The sequence below is a fragment of the Emys orbicularis genome, chromosome 11 (genome assembly GCF_028017835.1).
Source record: "Emys orbicularis isolate rEmyOrb1 chromosome 11, rEmyOrb1.hap1, whole genome shotgun sequence".
NCBI lineage: Eukaryota > Metazoa > Chordata > Testudines > Emydidae > Emys > Emys orbicularis.
The window spans coordinates 38,935,981-38,958,694 of NC_088693.1; the positions used below are offsets into that span (position 1 = coordinate 38,935,981).

Genomic DNA, 22,714 nt, shown 5'->3' on the forward strand with positions numbered 1-22,714 from the left:
AGATTTCCACACAATTTTGGAATTTTAGCAATGCAGATATTTTTCTATTGCCCAAGGCAATAATAGATGTCGTGTGCAAACACTGCTTTAAAAAGGGTGTCTGTCTGCTGATTTACATATTCTAAAAGTATTAAGATCAAAAGTAATGAGAATTTAATCCATATGGCGTGTAGAAGATAAATAGGAATATTAATACTGTATCAAGTACTAATTAAAGGAAACACCAGTCCTATTTTTAAAATCTTGCATGCGAATGAAAAAGAAGTCATTGCCAAGTTAAGATCTGATTTTTAAAAGAACTGAAGAATTAACAATTTTCAGCCACAAATTCTGAATATGAGACTTTGAGTTTCTAGGCCAGGCCAAATTCTGCTCTCATATGATCCTTTGCATTCTTATAGCACTTTCCATCAGAGGATCTCAAAGCACTTTGCAAGTGTTAATTAAATAAACCTCCCAATTCCTATTTTACAGCTGGGGAAACTCGGACACAAAGAGTTTGTGACTTGCCTAAAAATGTGGGTCTGTAGCAATGCTAGGTCCCTGATCATCCCTCTCATTGAAGGCGTCTGCCCCTGTGTGTCAAGGTGATTTGGAGCCTTGGAATCCTCAACATTTTCTATTGGCAAGATGGGGTTCATCCTAATCTTCGATGGTAGGGAATTCTAGAGTCAAGGGCTTCTCCTGAGAATGCTGAGTCCCCAGATAATGAGAATTCCAACCTATCCTTCATCGGTTTCAGCATTCCCGTTCACTGCAGGCACAGTGGGCTGTGGAATCAGAGAGGCACATTTTAAATAGCTAGGCCCCTGTCTATTGATGACTTTACTGATCAGCACTACAACTTTAAATCAGATCAGGAAGAGTCAAGGTAGAGTGTGGACAGCCCACAGCATGCAAGAGCACTTGGAGTTTGTTTCATTATTTGTATAGCACCAACAGGGTGCTTGGTGTTTTACGGACAGGTATGCAGACAAGTTTCCTGCCCCAAAAATGTTTATGGCTCAGATATGGGGGGATGGGAAGCGATGAGAAGAGTGCGAGCGAGAGGTGAAGTTAAGCATGCCATCTTGGCAGTTCCATGGTTTTCTTTGGCTTATTTCTAAAGCAGTCAAGATAATTGGTCATCTACTTAGCACAAGTCTGAAGAGTGGGCAGTTTTCTTTCCAGGTCCTTGAAAGAATTCCCTTATCTGCCAGCCTTACTTCTGTTTTTCTGAACTGAATTTAATCCCTCTAGTTTTCATCCAGCTGCTGATGTCATTCTTGCTCTGAGGATATGTCTGCACAGCAATCAAACACCTGGGCCTGGCCTGGGTCAGCTGACTCAGGCTTACAGGGCTCGCGCTGTGGGGCTGTAAAATTTGCTGTGTAAACATTTGGGTTCAGGCTGGAGCCCAAGTTCTGAAGTCCCAGAGCCTGTGCTCCAGCCTGACCCTGAATGTCTACACAGCAGTTTTTAGCCCTACGGCCCAAGCCCCATGAGCCCGAGTCAGTTCTCCCGGGCCAGCCAAGTCCATGGTGCAAATCTTTTATTCCCGTGTAGACATACCCTGAGTGACAGTACTGACTGCGCATGAGGAGAAAGGAATGTAGAGCTAGATAACTTCAGCATGTTGTTGTCACTAGGGCCGATAGCATCTTACACTCTCTCCTAGGTGTTGACTATAAATGTTAAACAATCGGAGGGCAGAATTTAACCTGCTGAGACCCCACAGGTGGCAGCTCTTGGTAAGGAGGACCTGCCTATTACAACCCTTTGGAAGGTGAGAGAAATAAGCAGAGCCAGCTTAATGCAACTCTCCCCAGTCCTGCCAGGTCTTGTAGATGAACCAAAAGTGCCTCACAGTTGACTGTAGAAGGCTGATGAAAGTGTGATAGTTATGGTAATTGCCTGCAATATCCTGGACAAACTTGACTGAGTTAAGTTTAAGTATGTTAGGAGTTCATAGTATTAAAAATGCAAATGTTTCTGTACTATTGTGAGATTGAATGGAACTTCTTGAGGAGGAAAGCAGGATTAATGCAATCTCTGGGAAGTACTGTGATTTTCAGGAGACTATGCTGAACAATGTAGCAGACCTGAATGATATTTTGGGACAATACATGTGAAGTGGAATTCCTAGGAAGTTCTTGGGAGGAAGGGATTGCAAGCTCCCGCTTAGTGACAGTCTTTGAAGCTTCTCAGGAGGGAAGGGGGCAGAATCTTTTGTCTACTGATCACCTGTTACATGAGGACATTTCAAAGACAAGCTGTATAAATCAGTAACTGATTTACTCATGAGTGTGCTTTGTCTGAGTGGAAGCTGAGATGGACTTGTGACCAGAGGAAAAGCCTCTGTGTTGGGTCTGAAGGACTAATCACCAACCAGAGCCCTTGTTGAAGTGAGGGGGTGATCACTGATAAGCTTATAGCATGCATGTAGGGTCTTTTATTGGTTTTTTATACATTCTCTCTGTAATGCTTTTACCTTAAGACTAAATGTGCTTGCTTAGACAGAGCTGTGTGGTAGCTTGACTTTGGCAATTACATTGTTTATCATCTCTGAGGAGAAAATTAAAGCAGCCTGATGGGGCTGGGGAGGTTACAGTCTGTGCAGTCTGGAAATACCCCAGTCAGGAGAGAGGAAGATGTGGGTCTCCGTCCAAGAGAAGTAATGGTCTAGAAAGGGTGCCCTTGCTGAACCATAGAGCAGGAATACAGGTTGCCCTGAACTATGACAGAAAGATCTGACAATGCCACCAAGAATGATTTCCCCTCCTCCATGGCTAAAAGGACATGGTGTACCAGAGCCATCTCAGTGACATTTCCTGGTCAGGAGGATGTTTGGGAGGTTCTAGAATATTGGTTCTTGGCTCACAGTCCTATGTTCATACCACCAGACAATACTTGTCGAGTGCTCATGACACAGGTTCCTATCATTTTATTGAAGGAATAGTAAATGCAGCCTTCACCATAGCCCAAATCCTGATCTCTACACCCAGTTTGAATAAATGGGTTGTGAGTATGAGAGTTCTGTGCAAGGTCAAGGTAGATAAAATACCCTCAGAGTGATTGTGGAGTCATTCTACAGCCATTAGTGCACTTCAAGGGTGAAATAGCCGCCACCGCTGCTGCTATGCTTCCCTCACCATTACAAAATGGTCAGGATGGGACAGCTGGTTAGTGTATCCGCAAGCTGTAACCCCATCTCTCAAGCCATCCCTTGCTAAGATACCCCTCCATGCTAAGGGAGATGGTGCTTCAGCAGAGCTCACCTCTGCAGCATATGGGAGGTGTAGACCCCCTGCACGGGTGTTCTGCATTCTTTCTCCCACTGCATTAATTCCAACCTTTCCATGCCCACAGAGGGCAAAATTGTGTTTTAAAGGTGCTGGCCCTGGTTGGGGCAATCACAGAGATGCCAGGGAGACTGTCTTTGAGAACCCCAGGGATCACAGAGGGAGCATTTATGCAGCATCCCTTGGAACGGTGCCGACCGCTCCCTGCTGCATGTTTGCCCTCTTAGGAGAGAGATGAGGTGGAGACCTGACCCCACCTTCTCCCTGCTTGTTTGGAGTAGCATGTGACCTAGGGGCACTAGGAAACATCAGTCACTGCACTCAGGGAAGCACATTGTGTCTGGCCTTTGCAAATGATGCAAGAATGGAGGATGTTCTTGAAATTTTCAAGGGCCTGGCACAATCCATCAGAGATGTGGTTAAGAATTGCCCAAGTGAACTGTTGCTTTTCCATTTAGCATTTCAAATACTTGGCTAAGACATGCAGCACTCTACCTCTGCTGGGAGAGGGGACTTCACTGAGAAGAAGTGACTCAGCTGCTCTGCACCAAGGCTGAGTCGCTTCAGGACCTTGTATTCTAGGCATGTGCGTTTTCTTTCCCTTCCTGGCAATGCAGCCCAGGTAGCGTTTAATATTTCTGTGTACTTTTTAAAAGACCTTTTAAATATTAAAGAGAATTTCATTTTCCATCTGGAAAATTAAAACGTAGATGCATTTCATCCGATTCTCTTCCCCCATCCCCCCAAGTCCTGAAGCAATTCTGAAATGTTAACTAAAGAAATCTAACTGCCCTGGAGCATTTTCATAACATCAAACATTCCATGAAAATATTTTCCCGAAACCCTTGAGCATTTCCAAATATTAAATGTGAAGAGAGACAGCTTTTCCTCAGCTTTGGTGCGGCTCTAAAACAGCCAATGTTAAGTTCAGGTTTTTTAAAACAAAAATACAGTGATATAAACAATACACTTGTTGGGAGACAGGTAGTAGGTGGCACTTCTATCCTTGGTGCAGGGAGATGACACAGAAGCAAAGGGCTCTTGATACAGTAAGAACAAGTTTTGACATGCATTTAGTTGATGGTTGTAAGATCTGTGTGTGGAGTTTCGAATGGTACAATGTTGTTTATTTGTATTCTGATAGGGCCTAAAGGCCCCAGCCAGAATGAGAACCCCTTTGTGATAGGCACTACATGAACATAGATGGCCTCTGTCTCAAAGAGCTTACAAGCTAAAAGGACAAGACAGACAAAGAGATACAGAAAGACAACAAATAAGCAGTTTCACAAATGTACAGAACTTCTAAATTACAGTACGATTCTGCCCCATTTTCTCCTGTATACAGCCTCTCCGCAGCCAACCTCCTGTTGCTGTGTCCTTGTTCAGATAGTGTCATTTGTCTCCACTGATGGCACTATGACAATTTATACCAGCTGAGGATTTGCTCCCTAGAGTGCACTCTTACTACCATACTCTGTCCCCACAGGGAAATATTCACTCTCGATCTAGCAGGGGGAAAATGGAGAGAGCGTGTAAAAGTCACAATGTGTGAGGGGAATTGTAACTTTAGTGTTTTCACAAGGCTCTAGCAGTCGAACAGTTTTACTGATGGCAAGTACTGTCAAATGGTGGAGTGTATCTTCTTTGGTGTATCAGCAGGAAATCCCAGTTTGTATGTGGAAGTTATCAGGGAATTATGAGTTCCTAGTTTTGAACAAATGATTTGACAGAAGTATTCATATATTTTTCAGATATGATTTTGTGGATTTGGTCCATATTTAACATAATAGATATGTAATATAATGTACACACTCATGTGCTCATCTATAACGAGAGCAAATATGTAAGACTTAGCCCTTGTATAGTATTTTCCATCCTTGCATCTCAAAGAGCTTTACAAAGTTGTAGAAGTGTAATTATCTCCATTATACAGATGGAAGAACTGAGTCACTGAGATGTAGAGTGACTTACTCAGGGTCATACTGTTGGTAAGTGGAAGAGCTAGAATAGAACTCAGAAGTCCTTACTTAGCATGATGATCTATCCATTGCACTGTACCATGCTCATGATAACATGGAATAAAGGGGTTTTTTTGGGCACAAGATTGGGGTGTCTGTATTACTCACAAATGGTGATACCGCAAGTGGATTGTGCAGCTTATCCCAAAAAAGTGTCAATGAAAACTTTACATCCTTTTAAAAAAAAAAAAAAATGTGGAGCAACTTCTTTTAAAATATTTAGAAATGAGTCACTTAAATTATTTGGTGAATATTTGACTAGCTGTGCTCAGCAGATTAAAAGATCTGTACTAGTAGAGCTTAAAAAACTGCCAAATGATACAAGCCCCTGCACTTGTTGGGTTGACAAGCTCCACAAGAGCCAGGCTTGTATGTGTGGAGATTATACACCTCACGAGTTCAGGTGTCATAAAATGCATCACGTAAATTAGCTGCAGAACCTTCAGCACATAAAGATTTCAGTAGAGAAAGACTTTAGCACCTATATTATTCTATGGGAAAATCTTACTGCATGGAAACTGCATGCCCTGGAGGCCTTGGAATGCTTGGTGTACTCCATAATGTGCTGTTTACATGCAAAACTCTTGATGTGGCCCTAGCTACTCTGCTGTCTTGGTCCTCAGAGGGTTGTGTAGTGCTGATTGTTAGAGAACTCCTCAGACACTGCTGCAGAAAGCCCACACAAGGGTTTGCGTTCTGCAGCATTTGAGCTCTGCTGCGTTGCATGGTGGGAATGCAGAGGAAACAGGCCCTAGTCAGGCTGGTGCAGAGAAATCAGGTGAGCACGGGCCTATGGAGCAACACTCTCAAACATAGCTGCTGCTCCAATCAAGTGCTAGAATCGCAGCTGAAGAGGAGCCGCTCTATAGCCCTTTGGCCTGGCCTGGCCATGTGTGGAGGGCAGGTTTCATACCCTCCCACAGCCCTCCGGGACAAAACCCAGTTACTTGGAATTTGTTTAGGAGTGTAAATTTCACCCTGAAGGAGTTAGGAGGCATAGCAAAGCTGACATAAATGGCCATATGTCATTGTATTGTTTCCAAATGTTTCTCTTTGGGAACATTTTCCCCCCCATTGTGGACAGCTCCCTTCCCCACACATTGGATGTACAAGGAGGGAGTCTCATATTTCCATCTTCTTCATTTGAGTCTTTTTGACACTAATGAAACTGTAACCATTTCATAATATTCTTTGGCAATATTTATACATCCATTGTCTTGACTATGCACAGGGTAAGTGGGGGTTGGATATAAGTGTTGAAATCAGAGCTCTTTATGTGCTGATCCATTAAATTGCACACTGTATGGCAGGAGTAGGGATTATGAGCAGAGATGGGCTCGAGCCACAAAATCCCGCAATTACAGGGCTGTTCAGGTTCAAACGTGGAGTTTTTGGTTCAGCCTATAATAGAATTACATTGTTATTTAGATAGGGGGTCCAACTTCCCCGTAGTTGTGGCGGGGGGGCGGGGAACCTGGGGGGGGGCTGCTCTGTGATTCTGTTCAGACCCATCTCTAGATATGAGATAAATTGACTTGCTCTCTTATATATCTCCCGCTTCTACTGTGAGTCTCTGCTCAATCCCTCAGCAAGTGCTCTGATGTCCACTAATGTCGGTTCAGCATCTTTATTTATTTATTTGGATCAGGAGACCTCAAATGGAGAGATCTGGCAGTCAGCTCTAGATTAAGTACTAGGCACAATAAATTCATCCTATTCTCACACAGTGCGGGCAAGAAGATATGAGCACCATCATTACCAGGAGGCGTTGGAGTTGGATTGGCCATGTGCTTCGGATGGAAACTGATTCCATCACCAGAATAGCAATAAGATGGACACCTGAAGGCAAGCAAAAATGAGGCCACCTGAAAACAACATAGCGAAGAGCTGTGGAAACTGAGCTGAAAAACCTGGAGCACAGCTGGGAAACCATTGAAAGACTTGCCAGAAACAGAAAGGAGTGGAGGAGCTTCATCACTGCCCTAAATGCCAGAGGCGTAATGGGAACATGATGATGACAGGGCCCTCATCTGTGGGATCCTGTGATGTCAGGAGGGCCTACCACAAACAGAGACCTCTGCTAGGGCATCAGGAAGAGCCCCTTCACACAGGGCTCTCTGTGGGGATGGTGCAGAGAGTGGTGGTGATGGGAGACCACACACAGAGTCCTTTGTAAATGGGGGGTGGGAGCTGAGTCCTCCCTTCTCCTGGACAGACCCCAGATTGCCTGAAAACAGGGAGTGGTGGACTGGGAGCACCGAGGCCTGAGAGTGTCCCCCCAAAAAGTAGTGGAGGTTCCCCACCACCTCTGCTGAAGAGTCTAATGTGGGTGACTCCTGTCATTGGCAGAAAGGCTAATCTTACAATTGTATTCAGTTTTTCAGTTGATATTTCTCCACATCTAAATATGCTGCATTTCTGATTGGGCCGGATGACTTGTCTGTCTGTCCTAAGCATAAGGCTGGATGCTTCCCGACCCTTCTCTCCAGCTGCATTTGCCTGCTTTGGCTCATTGAGAGTTCCACTCAGGAATTAGGGCTATTTCAAACCCTAAAATGGGTGTTGCAAAAACAAGCACTTTGTTTTCACTGCTCTGCAGATAGAGATCTCTTTGAGAACATGTTCTTTCCCTAGACGTTATTGGTCTCATAAGACCGACCACCATGAAAATCAACCTCAGTTGGAGAAACAACTGGGAGCAGGGGCAGCTCAAGGAGAAACCACTTTTAAAATGTAGAGTCAGCATGCACATCACATTTTTATGAAGTGCATATTTACCAATTAGTCAGCAGCATAAGCCAGTTGATTGAATGATCTTCATGTGATTTATGCATAACTTTTATTAAGTGTGCCAATGGGGATGAACAGTGGATACAAATAGATACAGATGTCTCGTGTCTTACTCCTTTTTAAAAAAAACACTATTTCTTGTCATTAAACTAATCTGTCTTTAAACAAATTAGATTTTAGGAAATATTAACTCTTCACCCTCCATGCTACTGTCCTTCACCAGGTAGGACCTGACCAACATCCTAGCGTGCTTTCCACACAGCTGGCCTTGCACTGGGCAGATATGCAGGCAAAGAAAAGGAGGAATATTCCCTGCCCAAACTATGGAGCAGCTCTGTTGCTACTCCAAGGAAGTTGTAGCTCTCTTATCCCCTGGATGAGCCAAGTAGTTATGATTCTTCTGTCCGCTTCCTAAACCAAGTCATTCGAATCTTTGACTCACCCCCTTGTCCACTGCCATGAAACCTGGCCAGGATTTATCCCTTGGATCAGTGGTTCTGAACGTTTTCCATACTGGGACATTCCTGGGCCTTCTTTCCATGTAGTTGAGTTCTAGTTAGGACCCCTCCCATTTAGGATGATAGAAGGACAGAACGGTTGTGACACCTTGACATCTAGTGTCAAGACCCCCGCGTTAAGTATTCATGCCTGAAAGTAAACCTGAATGATCTCAAATGAAACATGCTAATGGCCAACTAGTATAAATGCCTTTCAGATATCTTTAATCATTTTCATCCACTTAAACATCACTTAGACTTTGTGCAACTAAGCACTTGACTATTTTTAGAGTTAAAACTCCCTGGGTATGTTGAGAGAATGTTAGTAAGATCATTTTATTGACTTCTAGCTCCACTCCTGACAGCTTCTCACATTGCAAACGTGACTTGTCACACCATCAGAGAGGAAAGCAAGCCACTGCATTGTCATGTCATTGGCTTGCTGTGTAGCACCTAGCCAAATACATAAAGATTTTTCTGTCTTTTCTTTTCCTTTGGCATTAGCAAAAATTAAAATAATCTTCTAGGCCAGGGGATAGGATCAAACGCTAGGATTTCCAGACTGATTGGTATTATGCTCAAAGTTTTGATGCACAATAATCGTCAAACATCAGAATGGTCTGAGAAATATTGAGATAGGTGGCAAGTTATTTGACACTATAGAACATTTTTCAGCTTTAGATCTGAAAGTGCTTTACACAGTTGTTATCTGACTGAACATGAGGTCCATTGCCACTTACTACTTGTTCTGGAAGACCATGACAGCTAAAATGCCATACTCCTCCTGGCTGGTACATTCAGGAGATACAGAAGTTGTCAAAGGGATCTCTAGCTACTTTCAATATATAACAGTGACCGCAAAGAACCAAAAGTTCTCGAAAGGGACTAGTAAAATCCACCTGGTTGCACTGCCATGGATTTGCCAGCAATGATCCTCGATGCATGAGTGCTAGTTCTGACATACTCCTTAGATTCTACCATGAAATAGAAGTTTTTGCCTTTTCTTCAATGGTGTGAAACAAGGCAGAATACTAAAAAGTAACATCAGACAGTTTTCTTCATATACACCTCTCCATAGTTTCCAGCCTGAATAACTGTTGTCTTAAAGGTGGTGGAATAATAGCTCCAAGAGCCTGGTCTCCAGCTGGTGTAAACAGGCATAGCTTCATTGAGAATATAGGTCTGAGCAGCCAGACGGACTCAACAGTTCTATTCCTCTGAAATAATGGGACTCAAGCTCTTCTGATTTTCTTAGTGTTTCCTAAGCAACATCAGGTCCAAAACTTGGGACAGGGCTGGATGTACCAGTGTATGTTTTCTTACTTGCATAGCTGTCAATGGTGTTTTCTATTTCTCCAAGAAGAGAAAACGTCATCTGGCAAAGCCTTTGGGATTTGAGTGACAGTGGTAACTTAGACAAGCCATCAGTGGTGCCAAGTAACAACTTTTCATGATATCAGAAAAGAACCCACCTTTGCATTCTACGTAAAATGAGTTGGTTAAACCCTTAAGCATCTACCAGCTGAGTGAAAAAGAAATATGGGGCCCAAATGGAGATGTCATAAGCATGAATCTTTCTCCATATAAATAATAATAAAATAAATTTTAGCATTTACAGAGCACCCACATGATGTGCCAGCATGAAATATCATTCACAGTAGATCATGCAGATGTTCAAAATATGATCATGCATGCACTCAAGGCTCCCCTGGGCCCTTGGAAATGGCTGTTCCACTATGAGGTTTAAATATGGCCCTGGGCTTTTCTGGGGTCCTTGGGCTTGGCTTCCCCACAGTGGGGCTCAGATGTACAGCTGAGCTCTGCTAGTGTTCATGGACTTGGCTCCTTCTTGAATGGGAGAGAAAAAGTGGTGGTATCTTTACCAAGCACAACCCATTTGTGGTGCTAATATGATCTGTCACAGGAAAGTGTTCAGTTCTTCATAATATGCTCGAGCATCCCTTTTCTTATGTGCTCGGATGCACAGTGAAATAGTTAACAATGTTAACATTTAAAGTATCATCATTCGGCATCTGAATTTATACCTTACTGAGATGAATGGTGCAGCTTGCTCCTCTCAGGATTGTTGTTGCAGGCTCTCTGCAAATTCAGGCAGACATCACTGCATTGGCTGCACTTGGTTCATGCTTTTAAGGTTTTCTTTGCAAACATAAAATCTAGAGACTTGCCTATTTTTTTAAATAAAAGCTGGGACTCTGGGGCACAAGTTGGCAGCTTAGGAGAAGTGCCAGTATTCTGTCCCTCTACACAATCCCACAATTCAAGCCCTGCTAATAGATAAATGGCCAGTACAAGTGCAATAATTAAAGTGAATACCTAACATAATTTGTGCAAAATACAGCAAAGGGTGCATTTATTATTGATTATACATAGATTTGTGTGGCTTTTAGAAAATTGTGGCTTCTTCAGAACAAAATGATGATGAAATATTGATGACAAAATGGTGATTATTAATTCCAAACTGATCTCCGTCATTTATTATGAGCACTAAATGGGATGAATTTCTAAAGGTATGTCTACACTGCAGCTGGGAGCGTGTTTCCTAGCCTGGGTAGATAGACCTGCTAGCGTTGCTCAAGCCAGCACACTACAAATAGCAGTGTAGCTGGATGTAGCATGAGTGGCAGCTCAGGTCTGCTGCCCAAGAACGTACCCGAAGGGTCTGGATGGATTTGCACTCAGTGTGCTAGCTTGAGCCGAGCTAGTGGGTGTCTATCTACACTCGGAAGCATGCTTCCATCTGCAGAGTAGATGTGCACTGAGTGATATCATGACATGTATTGGCCAGCTCCTGCAAGCCCTTGCATGAGGAGGCCTTACTTACAGGCATAGTCTGTTGACTTCACTTGGGTTACTGGCATGAGTAAGTGTGTGCAGGTTTGTGCCCTAAATTGCAGCATGTGGTGTTATAGACAAATCAGTTGTCTCATAGAAATTGCATCTTCATAGAAAAAAATTGTCTTTGGTACTTTAGGTCTTCATATTTTTATGGCTGCTTTTTGAAGTTACAAATAATGCAACATCACCTAATCAAAAATGAAAAGCATGACGAGAGGGAGATAATTTCCTGCCATTCTACCTTGTAAAAGCAAACAATGAACTGTAACTTACAGTTCACATGTCATATTTCTTTGCCTTTTTTTACATGATGATTTAAATATTTGTTTGAAAATGATAATTTGGTGGACCGCTTTGAAGTGATTTATGTGTTTTGTGCCTTATTTGAAAACATAAATTTTGCTGATTATCTTCAGTGAGCCTCTTCATCCACCCGCCAGCCACATGTTCACTTAATTTAGACAATGCTGAGCAATTACATGTGGAATTGATACTTTTCATAAAAGCAAAAATTGTTCTTGTACTTACTTTATTGAAGAACTCAACATATTCATTTTTCTTCAAAGATCAGCCTAAGTAATCCTACATGTTGTTCTGTGTTTGTAGAAAGTGGAAAGGTCTTGATTATCTCTAAATTAAAACTGTTCCATGAGTTAATTCAAGTTTTGTGCAGGGGGTGGGAAGAGTTGGTTCTTTTTACATTCTATATAACTTCTGCAAATCAAGAAAAATGCTTATTTTTCTCTGCCCCTAGCCTTTTACTTTCTACAGCCTTTTTAATAATTAAAATAATTAAAACATTACTCTCCAAAGGGAATAGTTTAAAATTCTATTAAATTTAAAAAGCATTTCCATTTTTAATCATATTTCTTTAAACCATATTAATATAAATATATTTTTCTTTTCTGTGCCTTCCATTTTTTCCATATCTTCATGCTCTGTTATAGATTAAAGGACAGTGATTTGTTTTTATGTTTGGTTGGTTGATTGGTTGATTTTAGATTTGTACAGTACCTGACCAATGCTGTAAGGCCCCGATCCTGCAAACACTTACGTACATGCTTAACTTTACTACTATGATTTCCGTGGGACTACACCTGGTAGTGAAATTAACCACAAGAGTAAGTGTTTTCAGGATCAGACCCTAAGTGTTGGGGATAGGGTGCAGTCCTTATTACTACTGTTCTTATGACTACAATCTACTACTTAGTAGTATACTTTGATGGGTCTATTCACAGTAGTAAATCCAATAGAAAGTGCTCTAGGATCATTCCTAAATTAATAATTTCAGTTTGATATTTTAAATAGTTTAATATCACAGTCTAATTCAATGGAGCTCTGCTAATTTATACCAGCAGAGACCAGAGTTGTAAGAAACTGACACGAAGTATTATAGAATTTAAGACTTGCTACATTCCCTAAGCAATTATCTTAAAATTCTTGTCCTAAATTTTCTAGGGCAACTAGTGATTTTGGATGCCTCCGTTTTTGGGTGACCAGATTGAGACTCCTTGAAGGGGTCTGATTTTCAGGAAGTGCTGAGCACCAACCGTCTGCAAATCAGGCCCTTATCTCAGGTTGGCCCCCCAAATCACTAGTCACTTTTGAAAATGAAGGCCCTTAGTTTAAAGTGCTAATGGACAAAATGTAAAAATTACCAAAATCATTAGTCATATGTTTATAATAAAAATAAAACCTTCATTTTCTTCTTTAGTATTTAATCACCTGAAATAAGCAGCACTAAGTTAAAAGGACATGGCCCAGTTCTGAAGAATACAGAACATCGAGAATCTGTGCTGTACAAGGCTATGTTATGCCAAGAAACTGAATTTCACAGCTCAGGAGCCCAAAGTGAACCATTATGACTTTGGAAAATTAATTCAGTTGTCTCTAAATGCTTGTTAAATGCACACCAATTTTTTCCCCCACTAGCTAATGTTCTGTGATAGAAATTTTTTGAAATGGTTATTTACAAATTAGAGGAAAGGTTCATGCACTTTATTTCTTTGTTCTTTGCACTCCCTAAACTCTTACTAAAGGCAGTAAGATTCTCAAGTGTGCATATAATACAAATTTGGACGCAAAATAATATTTGGTGGGTTTTAATATTGGTGTTGTAATTTCCTCAAAGCCAATTTCCCCCAAGTTCGTAGGTTCTCTTTAACCCCCTCCTCTTCACATTTTAAATATGCTCTTATAGAAATTAAGTCTCATTAACTTTTTCAGCTAGGTAGAATAAACGTTATGGAGTCATTCTCTTCCTGCTTCCGACTTCTGAAATATTGACCTTTTATATACGCCCAGTTCTCTGCCACAAAAATCAATAACTATAAAGTATCAATAAATGGCTTTTGAGTTATATTTGGAGTGAGGAGAAAATCTAGGTGTTTTTTTCACAAGTTGCATCCACCTTTGAACTCTGAAGGTTTCACTCCCAACTATTCATTTTTGTGATTAAGTGTCATTGGCTGAAGAGTTCGCTCAGGCTTCTTCAGTTGCTCTTGCAGATTATTTCCTGTGAATTTTCTGGGCTGACTTTGATTTTGTGGTGGAGTTGTGAACCATAGTTACTTATTGGTCTTATGTTACAAGTCTCAGAAGCAATTAACTCACCCTTAAAAGGAAGGGATCTTTGTGGCACTTCCATGTATAGGTCTATAGGCCTCTGGAGTTCTAGTCTTCTGTATCTGGCCAAGATACCTTCTTCCCTTTCAGCATTTACAAATGCAGGGCCAAATCAGCGTCTGGCATAAATCACTGTGGCTTCATTGGGGAACATATACGGTATCATCTAGCTGTAGACTTTTTTGCCGCTTCCAGTCAAAGTTTCTTTAATTCTTCCCTTAAAAGTTACTCCTGACAACTACCTTGAATTTAGAAGAAACTTCTGCCATAACGAACAAAAAAAATCTACTCAGAGTTTTATCTTGGGTTTCTATCATCAATTCTTTGAAACACATGCTGAATCTGCTACACTTAGATTTAAGAGCCCGTACATGTATTGATATGGACCCATGCATTTCAAGCCTTTAGAAATGCAAATTGTTTCTTTATAGAACAAAACCTTAGAGACCCTACTCTTGTGGTTCCATAGAGCCTTTATTGAGCCTCATCATTATGCTAAATTAATACAAATTTCCTGTGTGTCCAGAATTCAAAGTCAATCAAGTGTCTTAATCTCCTGGGATATGGGATGAAAATGCTATTATCACAATTTGGAGGAAGGTGAGGGATTACCTATAAAAAATCAAGGCTTTATACTAGGGCAGGGTGTCTCAAACACATGCATATTGTAAACCAAATCTTAACTGAGAGAGAATTTATGGAGCACCACCCGTCCTATTTATGATTGCCTGGACCAGCTCCCCACAATCATATAACATCTTTGTGGCAACTGCAGCAGTTGATCTCATGGAGAAATATATTAGGAAAGTATTTGTGATTCTTTAGTTGTATTTAGTGCAGTAAATGTTTTGACGGTTTACTAAAATGTTTATTTTTGCTGTTCATTTCATCTCTCCCTCCATCTGTTTAGCTCTTCTTAGCTGGAAACCAGAAGGAAAGCCCGCCCCATGTGACCAGTCAACTCTGTTGTGTATTAACATGCAATCTGCAAAACTCCAGTGTTCCACAGACCCCCAATTTGAGAACCTCTGTAATAAGGGCTCCAAGTATAGTCTATAAAACAGCTCTAGAGGTTCACAGTACTGGCATGAAGGTGCTTAGGATCAGTATTTTAAAGCTCCCACAGATGTTCAGTCAACCAGTCAGTGTTTGATTGGCTGACTATTGTAATGCTTCTCTAAAAGAATAGTCTCCTTCCCATTGTGCAGGTATAATAATGGATCTTTCCACCCTTGTTGTTAGGTATGTGAAGAACTTTCTTTGTTTTGTGTATAATCGCAAAATATATTTTGTGGAACTGTGTGAGCCAGACACTCTAGTACTGTATAGCTGCTTGTGCCATACTTCTGGTGGAATCTGGCCTTAAAGCCATCTCAGTTGACATGGGAAGACCATCCTAGTGTAGGGGTGATCGTTTGGTTGTATAGAACCAGCGCAGGAGTTCTTATGCCACTCTGACTCCCTACTATCATTGTATCAAGGAAAGTGGGGCACGTCCAGAGGAATGGAGCATGGTTGGCTCTGCACTTTTCTAATCCTCAGCTGGGTTTCCCACCTCCATCCTCTTAGCCATTGCTGTCTGACATAAATTAGAGCAGCTCTTGGATTGCTCCAGTGCAGCCCATGGGAAATGGCCTGCACAGTGCAGCAGCAGGGTCCACAGTTAATGATAGCTATAAACCATCTTTGCACACAAGCCCCTGATGTGCATTCTGGGCAGTTTTGCATCACCTTAGTATCTGATGCCCTGTTTGATGTGATTTGTATTGTTGTATTCCCTTTTCAAGCGAGATGGACTTTTTTACTCTTCATTTTAGTGTTTATAATCTCATCCAGACTGATCATGCAATGTCACTCTAATAGCGAAAGAGACATTGATCTAAAATATATAAAGATCTAAACTAGCTACTTTCTCATTGCCTGGTGCTTATGCGTAGGCTGGCCAGCTTGAAAGCAGATGGCCGAATATTCTCCAGGTAGAGTGACCAGATGTCCCAATTTTATAGGGACAGTCCTGATTTTTGGATCTTTTTCTTATATAGGCTCCTATTACCTTCCACCCCCTGTCCTGATTTTTCACACTTGCTGTCTGGTCACCCTCTCTCACCAATCTCCAAGTGGTTGGCTAACAAGCCAGGAAGGCCTAATAGGGCCATGAAATATAGTTGTATTGGGTGGTGTTTCCAGCCAATCTGTACATGCTAATAGCCTGCTTTTCACCAGTGCTCAACTTCTCTGAAAATCAAGTCATGAGGTTCCACTCCAGCTGTTTACTGGATTATTGCCCAAAAGGCAACTTCCACAATTGCATAAGTCCAGGGTTTTGGCCATAAGAATCAGACAGAATGTTGTTGAGGGGAGAACAGATTATCATCAATTAAATCCCATCCTCACACTTGTCTAAAAGAAGTTTCTACAGACCAGCTCAGGTACCACGAAGATAAACAATTCACAAAGCTAAAGGATGTACACCCTTGTAAACCCATTTGACTTTGATTAGTTAGGAAATATGCTACTACCTCTCTGTAATCATAGATGCAAACGATTCACTATTAGATGTGGGTTTAGTCTCAGTTTTAAAGGAGAGTGTCTGATGAGCTTCCTTACAGTTCACTTTGAAGAGGAATGCATGGCTTTTAGACAATGCTTCCAGGAGCTTGCTATTTGTTGACAGGTTTGATTTTATCCATTTTGGTCCCCCTGCTTGCTTTGTTTTAATTTCTGCCTTCTCCCTCTATAGTTATTGTTCACAATAAAAACAGAAAGAAATGACAAATACTGAAAGATCAGAATTGTACTGGTGGGGGGGAGAAAAGATTCTAACTAATTGTAGAATTTGTTTCCCAACAAAACATCTCAAGGCCATAATCTCATGGTTCAGAAATAGCTAAATGATTGATATCACAGAAAATATTTGTTGTTTTAATTACAGTATCATCTGGGTCTTTGGCAATGAACAGATGCAGAAAAAACCTTTACGCTCCCATCTTGAAAAACTTGTGATTTTCTTAGTGTGCTTTATAATTTAAAGCATATGGCTTCACATAGAGCTGCAGTGGCCAAAATGAAGACATAAGTAATGAATCACTGCATGGAGGAAAATGCCTTGCTTCTGTTATGAGTTCTTTCAGTGTGTGTATTCAAATGGTTCTGGTTAGGGTTATAAACAAAAGGCAGCTCTTGCAGTTTCAGCAGTGTGTTACAGATTCTGAGATGCACATGACATCAAAGAGGCTTCACTAATGAATTTCCCTAGCAATCTATGGCTCTTGGCACTATGAACACACTCCATCTGAGTAAACAAAACTGTAGTTGGCCACCATTGTGTGGGATCTCAGGTGATACCGAAGGCTGATTTGGGGGTTGTTGGGTTTTTTACGTGTCTCCATTATAGGGCTGTTTGCCTTAAAAATGCTATACGCTTCCAAGGAATCAGATAATCACACTTGGTGTTACGAAGCTGCAGTGCCAAGTACTTAACATTAAAAATCACAGAAGGCTAAATCCTGCTGTCCTATTTGCCTCATCAGCTGAAGCCAACCGGTGTTTTGCCTGAGCAAGAACTGCAGGATTTGGCCAGGATAAGCAAATCATGCTAAGCCCCCATATCCTATTCTAACTTAATTAGGGCCAGGTCACCTTCCTTCTGCATCAGGCCCTGTGGAGTCACTTCTGCAGTTACCCTCAAAGGCAGCACGGAAATATTGTCATGGATGGGAGTGGGGCAAGAGGACAGCAGAGCAGTGCAGGGGGCAGCCATCTGCAGGATAGCACCTGCCTCTCTGTGGGAGGAGGCCAGTGATGACTGAAAGTTCTGCAAGGTGAACCCAGCAGCTCTGAAGACATTTTCCTTGTTGGATAGAGGGTTGGAGAAGGCAAGGGCTGCAGCCTTCTAGACCCACAGATTCAGAGGATCTGCATATAGGCCACCCTCAGATACGTGGAGACAGATGCTATCCTACATGGGTGATGCCCCTCTGCACTGCTGTCTTCCTGTCTCACTCTTACACCAAGAGCCATGCAGCCACTGGTTGCAGCTACAAAGGTAGCTACAAAGAGCTAATGCTCTTTCAGGGAACATTTAACCCCCAGATTTTCCTTGCAGAAATTCAAGAGTTCAGTGTGGCACAGTGCTGCAGAGAGTAGCTGATTGACTGCCCCATCCACGCCTGCCCCCAAATTCCTGAGGAGCACTGGCCCTTATAAATACTCATAGATGCTCTTCTGTAGGAAACCGAGGATGAGGGGATGGTGCTGTAGAGGCAATACCCTAAACCATATGGAAAGAATGACTTCCACTCATGTCAGGTCCCCTTTTTTATGTAAACAGGGGGAACAGCCTTGGTTAACATTTGTAGAGGTCTGAAGTTGTAAAGCACAATGTCAGTGCTAAGTAGCCTGATGATAGTGTTACTCATAGAAATGTAGGGCTGGAAGGGACCTGAAAAAATCACCAAGTCCAGCCCCTGTGCTGAGGCAGGACCACAGATACCTAGACCATTGTATCAGGTGTTTGTCTAACCTGTTCTTAAAAACCTCCAGTGATGGGGATTCCACAACTGCCCTTGGGAGCCTAACTACCTTTATAGTCAGAAAGTTTTTCCTAATCGCTAACCTAAAATTTAATCCTTGCTGCAGATTAAGCCCATTACTTCTTGTCCTACCTTCAGTGGGCATGGAGAACAATTGTTCCCTGTCCTCTTTATAACAGCCCTTGACGTATTTGAAGACTATCAGCTCCCCTTCCCCCAGTCTTCTTTTTTCAAGACTGAACATGCTTCCTAATGTCACCAGGTTTATGGAACTCTTCGAAACCTGGACTAATTAGGTTTTGTTGCTTAGCTATTGGTGGTGGTTTCTCCCCTCAGCCATCCCATCAACTCCTAGGCTCCCCAGCCTCTCTCTCCCTGGCAACTAGGTTTCTCCTTTTTCTTCTCTTTCTCCCTTCCAACCTCCTTCTCCTCAAACTTCCCCTCCTCTCCCAATTTCTTTTCCATTTTTCTTCCTACAGTCTGCTTCCCACCATGCTCCTCCTACATTTCAACAGCAATTCTCCCATAAAAACCTCAAACACATTGGAGACATGCATAATTACCTAAATAACCATGCAATCTGTGTATTCTCTCCTCCCTCCCCTCCCCACTTTCGTTTTCCCTTCTCTGTGTGTGTCTTTATCTCTATTTAGATTGTAATCTTTCTGATGCAGTGGCTGTATCTTCCCATCTCTTTCTACAGCACCCAGCAAATATCAGGAAATACCATAATATAATTATTAATAATAATAATAATTAATAATCTATAACATAGACCACTTGGAAACCTCAGCTATTGCAGAGCATAGCTGCCAGATTACTCCCTAATGCCTGTCTCATGGAGCATGCTACAGCTCTGCTCTTAATCGCTTCTGATTTGTTTCTAGGTGCAATTCAAGGACCTAGTTTTGACCTACAATATAAAGCACTTCCTGGTTTGGATCATGTATCTCTTAGATGTCCTGATTTTTCCTCATGATGATGTAGCATTTTACATCCCCTTTGCATAAATCTAAATAACTCCTCAAGGTTGAAGGCACTGAAGAATCAGGCCTGAAATATGGGAGTGGGGAACGGAGGGGCGTGACTTTGTATGAATACTTGACATATACATAGCAGCACATGTCATTTTTAATGTCTGTCTCTCTTTCTTTTTTTTAATCAGACTGACATAATTCAACTCCTAGGGCCTGATTCTGACTTCACTTACACCAGTTTTACTCCAGTGTAACTCCATGGATTTCAATGGAGTTACTTCTGATTTTACTTTGGTATGAATGGGATCAGAATCTCAGATGCTTGGTGTCGGAATATATTTATATTTCATGGAAACTAAACATGACTGTTCCTTGGAATCAACTGGCTGCACATAATTATCCTCTTAGCATCCAGTCAGGGAGGATGATGTACTTTCTCATACTCTCTGAGGTCATCTCTGCATTTGTCCAATACTTTAGGATGAAAAATGAAGTTAACTGCTGCCTTGAAAGAAGATGCAAATCTGAGAAAAACTGGAAAAGCTCAAAAGCATCAAAATACCTACGAAGTATCAAAAGAGAACAAAGACAAGTTTTTCCACAAAAATCTTCTCCCCAGGCTATAACAATGCTTTACATAGGCATGATCAATATAACCAAGCTTGAGAACCAAAGTCCTTTGGAATAAATTAGACTGGCAGGAAAAGAAACAAACAAAGAACAAATTAACATGATTTTAAACATTGCTTAAATTTTCATGAATATAGACCTTGAAATGTTATGATGAGATCCCATGAGTCTGTGCTAATATTTGCCTATAATTAAGAGCTGCACTTTCATGTTTCAACTGATAATATAGGTTGGAAATCAGCCACATACTTGCTATATTTCTTGGTCATACTGATATATCTGTTTTATTTGTTTACTTCATTAATAATAAATGAAATCCTGTAAATGAAATGGCTCTGGTACGTTTTATTTGTTAGGTTGCACTTTCTTCACCTCTTGCTGTTAATCTCCATGTGTCTGAATATTTACAACATGAGTCTCCCTTCATTCAACATTAGGGCTTTCCGTTTACATGTAACAAGAAAAGTGACAAGAGACTGATCCTTGCCACACCCAGCTTTTGGGAACCCTGAAAGAGAGAGGAGAAGTACTCAATACCACCCTCTGAATTATCTCAGAGAGGAAGAAAAAGAACCATCCACTCCTACAAGGGAGTCAACAATTCATCATACTCCATGTTAAAAGATGCTGACAGATCTAATAACATAGGCAAGGATATATTCAGGGCATCCCTTGCCAGGAATATATCATCACCCAGAGATATTAGTACCACCTCTGTGCCATACACAGATGTAAAACATAATTGAAGAAGGTCAATGAATTTTATAGCCTCCAGATGCAACTGGAGCTGCCTCTTCATCACTTTCTCTACGAAATTCCCTAAAAATTGTGCAGCAGTTGGCAAAATTGTCAATGTCAAGAGATGGTTTTTAAAGCAGGGAACCTGTTTAGGGGCACCCTGCCTTCATCTCAAAGGGCAGTATTAACAGTCCCAGTCAGTAATGGGATAAGCAGGACTGTCACTCACAGGTGAGACATCTCTCTGCTGAATTCCAAGGATGGAATCACTCCTCCACCTCCATTACATGAATTCTTTAGGGTACGTCTATACTTACCTCTGGGTCCGGCGGTAAGCAATCGATCTTCTGAGATCGATTTATTGCGTCTTGTCTAGATGCGATAAATCGATCCCGGATCGATCCCGGAAGTGCTCGCCGTCGACGCCGGTACTCCTGCTCTGCGAGAGGAGTACGCGCAGTCGACGGGGGAGCCTGCCTGCCGCGTCTGGACCCGCGGTAAGTTCGAACTAAGGTACTTCGACTTCAGCTACGTTATTCACGTAGCTGAAGTTGCGTATCTTAGTTCGAAGTGGGGGGTTAGTGTGGACCAGCCCTTAGAAAAGAACATTCCTTATGGATGCAACTTTCCTGAATGTACTGGTCGAGATGTGGGCCCCTAGACGCAAGAGTCCTTGCATCAGAGTTAAAGAGCACTTGACTTTTGTTTTTGAGGCCTTTGTATAGTTCTGTGGGAGTACTTTGCAGTTTGTCCAAATGATGGTGTCTTGATCAGTAGGTAATCTATGTAATATATGACATGAAATATACGACTCCCCTCCAGGCCAAGGCTTGTCATCAAAATGATTAATATCTTGGAGGCTATGTTTAACTCAAAGGAAAATGTTCCTGTTCCATAATAAAACAAAGAAGCAGCAATGAAAAGGGAAATTCATACCTGAAAATGTTTCTTTGAGATCAACAGCACAAAACAGTCCCCAGCAGACTGGGACCCAGGGTAAGTGACACACTAAAATATTTATAATGGTCCCTATTGGCCTCTTAAAATCAGTGATCAGCTAGTCTGACTTCCTGCATAACACAGGCCAGAGAATTTCACCCAGTGTTTCCTTAATTTCTGGTTGAGCTAGAGCATATCTTTTAGAACATCTAGTTTAGATTTAAAGACTTTGATTTAAAGGCGATCAGTTACATCCTGACCATGTGGACAAGATGCACCAGCCAGACACCCGGGAAAGAATTCTCAATAGTAACTCAGAGCCCTCCCCATCTAGTGTCACATCATCGGTCGTTGGAGATATGTGCTGCTAGCAGTCACAGATGGGCTACATTATAGGCAGTCTCATCAGATTATCCCCTCCATAAATTTATCAAGCTCAGTCTTGCAGCCAGTTAAGTTTTTTGCCCCCACTGCTCCCCTTGGAAGGCTGTTCCAGAACTTCACTCCTCTAATGGTTAGACACCTTCATCTAATTTCAAGCCTAAACTTGTTGATGGCCAGTTTATATGTATTTGTTCTTGTGTCCACATTGGCCTCTCCCTCCCTGGTATTTTTCCTTCTGATGTATTTATAGAGAGCAATCAGATCTCCCCACAGCCTTCTTTTGGTTAGACTAAACAAGCCACACTCTTTGAGCCTCCTCTTATAAGGTTTTCTATGCCTCTGATCATCCTAGTAGACATTATCTGCACCTGTTCCAGTTTGAATTCATCTTTCTTAAACATGGGAGACCAAAATTGCACACCATGTTCCAGATGAGGTCTCACC

The 22,714-nt window shown here is 41.7% G+C and overlaps 1 protein-coding gene across 1 annotated transcript in view; it reads left to right on the forward strand.

The window, feature by feature from the left end:
- The window catches only part of MYO3B (myosin IIIB), a 296,479-nt gene that overhangs the window by 266,876 nt on the left and 6,889 nt on the right, over positions 1-22,714 (forward strand). Inside the window, exon 37 of the mRNA XM_065413693.1 lies at positions 5,650-5,664. Coding sequence (XP_065269765.1) covers positions 5,650-5,664 — 15 coding nt within the window. The remainder of the gene's footprint in view (positions 1-5,649; positions 5,665-22,714) is intronic.